General features: G+C 35.3%; 1 protein-coding gene across 2 annotated transcripts; it reads left to right on the forward strand.

Moving 5' to 3' along the window:
• The first annotated feature begins 774 nt into the window (after positions 1-774).
• Positions 775-6,192, forward strand: LOC109020113 (RNA polymerase sigma factor sigF, chloroplastic). Of its 2 annotated transcripts, none has more exons than XM_019002517.2 (9): positions 775-1,013; positions 1,934-2,100; positions 2,321-2,448; positions 2,566-2,772; positions 2,865-3,129; positions 3,219-3,449; positions 4,153-4,293; positions 4,823-5,023; positions 5,717-6,192. In XM_019002517.2, the coding sequence occupies exons 1-9, from the start codon at positions 914-916 to the stop codon at positions 6,002-6,004; spliced, it is 1,728 nt and encodes a 575-aa protein (XP_018858062.1). In that variant the 5' UTR covers positions 775-913; the 3' UTR covers positions 6,005-6,192. The 2 variants fall into 2 exon arrangements, with proteins under 2 accessions (XP_018858062.1, XP_018858063.1); XM_019002518.2 differs by having other exon boundaries at positions 776-1,013; positions 1,934-2,085.
• The last annotated feature ends 1,476 nt before the right edge of the window (positions 6,193-7,668 follow it).

The raw sequence follows: 7,668 nt of genomic DNA on the forward strand, positions 1-7,668 counted from the left end.
GAACATAAACTAATCTCAACTCATCATTACAATTTTTTCAAATTCCAACACAAAATATAATAAATAATTCAACTTTTTCAAATTTCAAAATAATAATAATATTAAAAAATAATATTCTAATAATATTTTATCATCTCAACTCAACTCAACTCAACTCACTTCAACATCCAAACTCACCCAGAAGCTTGTTGATCTAAATATGTTTCAAGAGTGAGAACCAATATAAATGAGTACTAAAAAATGTCCTAAATTCCAAAACAAATATGGCATGTGTGGCTTAATATGAAAAAGTTAAATTGAGATATAAAAAAGTTGAATTGTTTATTGTATTTTGTACGAGAATTTAAGAAAATTATAATGATGAGATGAGATGAGTTGAGATGGTTTTTTCAAAATTGTTAAAGATAAATTTATCTATCAATTTTGAAAAAGTTATAAATGAGGTATTGAATTAAAGAGACGTAAAAATCTTGTAATAATTTGCAATTAACGATAAATTTAACGGCCTCTTGACATCTTGGTATTGTGCTGAGATTCGGCCCACGGTCCACCAAATGATAGATTGTCCGAGTCTGAGAAGCATCGACTTGAGAGTGTGAAATGTGGGCTATAGGTTGAACGAGTTGGGCTGAACATCGTGGGGAGAACCGTTGTCGACAGACAGGCAGCAGATACAGAATGGTGTCAGGGAGGCATGGAGACATGCAGTTAAGCCCACCATAATAGCAACCTAATCCATCTCGGTGAAGGGGTTTACTAATTTTGTGGTGTGAAATAGAGCCTTTGCTCTGCATTGCAGACCCATCTCTGATTCTTTATCTACAGAGAGAAATACATCGATTTTCATAGACAACCTTACGGATAAGCTGGCTGATATAGAGTACAGACAGTATAATTACTGTAGAATTTATCCATGGAAGTTGGAAGGAATTTGCTTTCTTCAAAGCCGTCGTTTCCTTCAGGAATCCACCTTAAAAATTGTCTTTCCTCTTCTTCTTCTTCTTCTACTTCAAGTAAGTTTATACGCCTTTCAATTCTCATTTTCGTCTCTTCTTCCTTTGAAGTGCGGTTATACCACACATTTGACTAGCGGGTTTCCTCTGTATATATCTCTTGCCGCAAATGCTGTAATATACCGTATGCTGTATGATAATGAAAAGCGTAATGGTAGTGTGAATTTTATAGCACAGACCTCGTTACTTTTCCTCTGGTGGACTGATTCTAGTTTAAAAGTGAAAACAAAACAATAATTCGACTTTAGACTCAGCGGAATGGAAGCCTAGACGCGCCATTAATGTTTGATGTTTTGTTCAGTTGTATCCTACTATCCTGCAATGAGTACATGTGCTTGTTGAATTGTATATAGTACTTGTTGATTTAACTAATCTGTATAATATGTTGTATTACCGTCTTTATAGATTTGTTATTTCTCGGTGAGTGAGTTTGCGAGCTCTTTTTGCATTGAACTCTTTTTTTTTTTATAAGTAAACAAATTTTATTGATCAAAGAATAGGCAAAGCCATATACAGAATTCTAAACAGAAAAAACAAAGGCATGCCCTAAGCTACGTAGCATTATAGACAAGAAAATCATGTAGGTTCATGCCATTGAAGTCAACAGCAATGGCCCAAGTATATAGTGTTCTAAAGAATAAATCTTTCAGCTCCTCCTGCAATCTATTCTCCGAACACTCGCTTGGAAATCTTGTAACATTAAAGTCTCCCCCAATACCCCAACGTGTTTTGTAACATTGAACTCTTCTTGTCAATAGTCTCATCTAGTACTCTATGTTTAAGCTGTTTAATTTTTACTCTTTGAACCCATAATCAAACAAAAGAAAAAATCTTTTAGGTTGCCCAGAGTTTATAATCATTTTATTTCTTTGTGTTTGTGTTTTCGTTCATCATGTATGCATGTGCTCTTAATTTTGCAGCTTTGATGCTTCATGAACAAGCAGCTTCTGTTGTCACCTCTATGCTAAGCACTTGCACACCTCAACGTCGCCGTGCCTCAATTCCATTACAAGAGCAGCGTGATGAAAACGACCCTCTGTTGCACGTATTTAAGGAAGACGCAATGTCTTGGGTTGGGCTCTTTCTGGTTTGCCTACAATGCACATGCGTCCTCACTTTACGATTGTCAATTTATTTCTAATACATTAATTGAAAATCCTATCACTTTCATAAAACTCTTCTTGATCAATGTTTTTCATGCTTCAAAAGTGTCATTTTTTGGTAAAAATACGCATTACGTCACTCTTGCAACTCCTAACTGATCCATTACCAATTCTTTTCTTTCTTTTCTTTCTGTTTTGTTAAAGGGAATTTTAGAGAGAACCTGGATAGTGGCTGGGGCCTCAGTCAATGAAGAGAAAATTCCTGAAAACTCTAACCAATTGCTGCACGACTTTGAGCGCCAGTTGCTTCACTGGCCTGGTTTGGGACAGTTGTAAGTTAAGCCAATCTTAAGCTGAATCAGTTCTGCTATTGCCTCAATTTCTTATTGTTGTAATCTTATTCCTGAACTGCATCCTTATGTATTCTTTTGTGAAATTTTGTGTTGCAGGTCACCACCTTTGCAAACAGGAAAAACAATGTCTTCCTCCTTGAGTATGCAGCCTATTCCTGCTAGTACAGAGAATCCTATGGATGTTGAAGAATGTGATATAGTGGCCCTTGCTAAGAAAGCTTTGTCAGCCTCTCAAGAAGCAGCCTTGTTAGCCGAAGACTCCAAATTAATAGGATCTGATTTTGATGAGTCACTTTCTTCTGGGTTAGTATTATCTTAACTGTTCTCTTTCTCTATTATGCAGTCCTCATATTAAGCAATCTATTTGCGGACTAACACCTAAATACTTTTTTCAGTTTTGGGTCTAGGATTTTTGTGAATATACCACTCGAGGAGGAGAAAGTGGTAAGGTCTACACGAATTTTAGAGAGGCGATCTAAGAAGAGAAGAGTGCCAAAGTCAAACGTTCACGAGAATCACAGTTCTAGAAATGTAGATGTGAAAAGAAAGATTAGTGAAGGTTTTGATCCAAATGATCCCCTTCGATTGTTCTTGTGGGGTCCTGAAACAAAACAACTTTTGACTTTTGAAGAAGAGTCTGAATTGATTGCCCAAGTACAGGTGTATTTCTAAAACCTGTCCATTCAAGATGGTGAGGGATGTTTGGTTTATAGAGGTCTTATACTTGCTTGGGTTGAAACTGTGTACAGGATTTACTGAAATTAGAAGAAGTGAAGATTAGGCTCCAATCTCATTTTGGCCGTGAACCAACATTGGTTGAATGGGCTGAAGGAGTGGGTCTCAGTTATCGTGCCCTGAAGTCACGACTGTATTCTGGTAATAGCAGCCGGGAAAAGCTGATTTATGCAAACTTACGTATGGTCGTTCACGTTGCTAAACTATATCCAGGGCGAGGTCTCAGCTTTCAGGACTTATTGCAGGTTTGACACAATTAACTTTTTTATTTCCTTTCCTCATTTTAAAGCTCCCCTTACGCTGCACCAACCAAGAAAAGCAGGGAAAAAAACAAAAAACTGAGATAAGTATTATTGAGCAGAGAATGCATAAAAACTTTGTCAAATATAATGAATAGGACATGCTTACAGCAGTTTCCATTGCTGAAGGGTTTTGAACTTTCTCTCTTACCCAATTCAAAGCAAAAAGTATCTTGTCGACTCATCAGGCCCATGACCTGAAGACTGCAGGTTGGAAACCCAACCACCTATAAGACTCCCTCAATGAAATCCCACCTAACCATGTCAAAAGGGGGTGGCCCCTTTTCGCCTGCCTTCCCTTTGCCCCTGCATCATGACACATTGAGACAGCCACACTGAACATTGTTTGAGATAATTTAATCTTGTTTCTTGCATTAAGATCCCAACATGCTATAGTTTTTAACGTACTCCATATGTGCAGCTGGGCTGTATCTCAACCCCTTACAATTATTTGGATGAAGAATCTTGAGTTTTAGATCTTTTGGTCCCAAATACATTTTATGTGCTCTGTACATGTGCTTGTATGATACAGAAGAAATGTTTTTGCTCACCAAAATATTCAGATATTTTGTTTACAGAAGTATGGCTCTGTAAGGGTGAAAATATAATGATAATCTCTACTAAAAGTTTGCTGATATCTTTGCTATAGGAGGGCAGTATGGGTCTTATGAAAAGTGTTGAGAAGTTCAAACCCCAATCCGGTTGTCGGTTTGCTACTTATGCCTATTGGTGGATAAGGCAATCAATTAGGAAGGCCATATATCAACATTCCAGGACAATCCGTTTGCCGGTATTGTAAATCATTCTGTTTCTCTAGTTTCTGTTTTTCAGTAAACATTTGTGCTTTGAATATTGTGGGAGCATGCATCTATGTTTCAATTATTATGCCCTATGCTTGCACAAAATTACTTGTATTTTAATTAAATTCTGGAAATGGTGGAAGTTCACTAACTTTCCATGTTGATAAAGGATAAAGAAGTCTTGTAATTGAAATTAACAGCTTGATTTCTTATAGCTTGTTGATGATTTTTTCATGGTATAGATGTTGTATGGATCATGTCATTTTGTATGTTATTGAAGATGATCACTTCCATACAATAGCCTTTCTTGTATCATCCCCCAGCCATCCCATGATGAGGCACACCTCCATTGGAGGAAAGTCCTATGTTTATAAACTATTTTCACTCCCCATGCACATAAGAATGTCCCGGGATGGCATACCTGGGGGATGGCAAATAGACTTATTCATTGAAGATACGTGATATGCTGAAGTATCCAAGTGAAGGACTTTAGCACCTTGTGAAATATGTTAAATGCAGGAGAACGTACATGCCCTACTGGGCAAGATGATGGAATCAAAGAGACTACTCATTCAGGAAGGAAACCATCATCCAACCAAAGAAGAATTAGCACGACATGTTGGGATTACAGTCAACAAGTTAGAAAAATTGCTATATACAACCAGACTACCACTTTCAATGCAACGACCAGTTTGGACAGACCAAGATACCACTTTTCAGGTAATGCTTTCGTGTTCTTTCAGCTTCCTTTGATCAGATATAACACAAACTTTGTGTTATATGTAAATGTTGGAGGCAAATATTTCAGAACCTTGTACATTTTGGCCAGCTAAAAACGTGAGCTGCAGTGTCTCGTTGCTCAATTTGATGTGTCCTATTTTTACTTTATCTTCTGTGAGCTGTGATCAAATATTGGAGTAGACAAAGCTGGAAGACAATGGTTGCCACTAAGTTTCAGACAAGTAATAGGAATATTTTTAAACAGGTCTAAAAGGTTTTGTGAGAGGAAGCCATCACTTCGACATATAATAATAATAAGTGGTCATGAGTAGTGATTTTGGGTTGCTCTTTAGATTTACTTGTTCAAATTTATGTAACTCTCTCTCCCTTTCTGCTACTCTTCCAGATTTTGACATTTTTTCAGATTCGTATTCTGTAAGCTCATTTCATTGCCATTTTATTATGATTCCAGAATATTGCATTTTCCAGATTTCATACATTGTCATTTTTGGCTTTGGAGGAAATTCTTTCTCAGAAAGCATATAAATCAATCCAAAACTAATGGTCAATAGGATATCAAGTTTTTACCTCTGTAGACCTTCAGTTTAGTTTTATGTCCACCCGTTTAGCAAAGAAGCTTTCTGAAAAATGCTCAAAGTGAAGAGACTATTCATTATCCCTCTAAATCTGCAGGAGATAACTGCAGATACTGAGGTCGAGATCCCAGAAGTGAGTGTTGCAAAGAAGCTGATGAGGCAGCATGCACGAAACCTTCTAAGCATTCTCAGCCCAAGGGAGAGGCGGATAATCAGGCTAAGGTTTGGCATTGAAGATGGCAAACAGAAATCATTGTCGGAAATCGGGAACTTGTTTGGGTTGTCAAAGGAGAGGGTGCGGCAGCTGGAGAACCGAGCATTGCATAGGCTCAAGCAGTGCCTCGGTAGTGAAGGACTTGTGGCATATACAGAATTGCTTGTTTAGCTGTTTTCACATTGTTATACTGTTATGCTCCTCGTATGCCTTTACGGTTTGTGGTTCTTGAAAGTGGTCGAGAATCAAGCTAGCCTAGAGTAGAACTCTAGCCTTCAAAGTTGAGTGTTAAATTGTATGTTGTAAGATAAAATTTTATCCTTTAAATGAATATATGTGTATATCTTTACATCTCCAAAGCTAGTAATCTAGTTGACCTTACTGACATTCTTCAAATGGGGATAACAAGTTGGCAAAATAATTTAATAGTCCGACTTAAAAATAGTCACTAGATTTGTGAAACTTCCGGACCCGTTTGGATACAAAAGTGAGATAAAACAATCTCATCTCATCTCAACTAACAATCTCATACCATCTCAACTAACAATCTCATTACTATTTACAAGCTATTTCAACTTATCTCATTTCATCTCACTATCTAAATGAGCTTGTCTATTTGTCAACTATTAGTCTTAAGCAATAATAATGGTTATGTCAGCTCAGCAAATTACAGAGTCATGCTGATAAGATGATAAAAACACAAAAATAGCTAAAAGGCCAAAATTAAGGGCTTAAACGAGTCAAGTACAAGCGAGTACGACATGGTAAGTTTATTCGTTTAGTTTTTATTTGAACAGAAGTCGAGCTCGAGTTATTTTTAAGTTTAAAAATTGCTCATTTATCATTCAAGTGAGTTGGAACTAATTCACGGCCTAATTAATTTTGATAAAAAAAATTATTTATATTATATCTTATGGCTTCAACCATAAATTTTAAGAACAAACTTTGATTTATTGTAAATTTTATATATTGATATAAAAAGAATTATATATAAGAATTCAAACAAGATATATTTAGGAATATATTTTAATTACTTGGTATATGCTCGCTATACACTTAAAAATAATACTATAAGTAATAAATATGAAGTTATTGGAGATTATACTAATTGAACCAACTTTTATTTGTGTATTTTAATAATTGAACATAACTTTACACGCCTCATTTAATAAATAAATCGAGTCGAATTCGAATTTAATCAATCCGAAAGGGTTTGTCGAGTAGACTTTGTCTATTTACAATCCTGGTCAAAAGTCATTAAAAAGGCACAATTAACAAACAAATAAAGATTAAAAAAAAAAAACAGTAAAAGTTATAGATGAAATTTAAAAAAGAAAATATAATAAATACAAGAAAAAGCAAGCGTGACGCATGTAACCAACATAGAAAGCTACTTACTATATACAAGATATAAAAATAACCATAAATAAAAATAAGAAAAAGATAATAAACTAGAGAAACATAAAAACAACAAAAACTAAAGATGGAAAATAAAATGTAAAACAAAAGCTTCAATAGATCCAAATTCGGAGCCACATGATCAGGAGTGGATGGCGTTGGCACAAGTGGGTATTTGGCTTTAGCTAAAAGCGAGCCCAATGTCGTTTTAAGTTTTGTTTGGATACAAGAAATATTTCATCTAATCTAATATCATCTCATCATTATAATTTTTTTTTCGAATTTCATACAAAATATAATAAACAATTCAACTTTTTCAAATCTTAAAATAATAATAATATTAAAAAAATATTTTAATAATCTTGTATTTAGTTTTTAACTTTCATCTCATCTCATCTCAACTCATCTCATCTCAACTCAACTCAGGTTGTGTTTGG

The sequence above is a fragment of the Juglans regia genome, chromosome 4 (assembly GCF_001411555.2).
Source record: "Juglans regia cultivar Chandler chromosome 4, Walnut 2.0, whole genome shotgun sequence".
Lineage (NCBI taxonomy): Eukaryota > Viridiplantae > Streptophyta > Magnoliopsida > Fagales > Juglandaceae > Juglans > Juglans regia.

Bases quoted from the DNA above. Each gene is read 5' to 3' on its own strand.
- LOC109020113 (XM_019002517.2), top strand. From the start codon at position 914: ATGGAAGTTGGAAGGAATTTGCTTTCTTCAAAGCCGTCGTTTCCTTCA. The intron at 1,014-1,933 runs GTAAGTTTATAC...TTAATTTTGCAG, and splicing joins TTCTTCTTCTTCTACTTCAA to CTTTGATGCTTCATGAACAA. The intron at 2,449-2,565 runs GTAAGTTAAGCC...TTTGTGTTGCAG, and splicing joins TGGCCTGGTTTGGGACAGTT to GTCACCACCTTTGCAAACAG.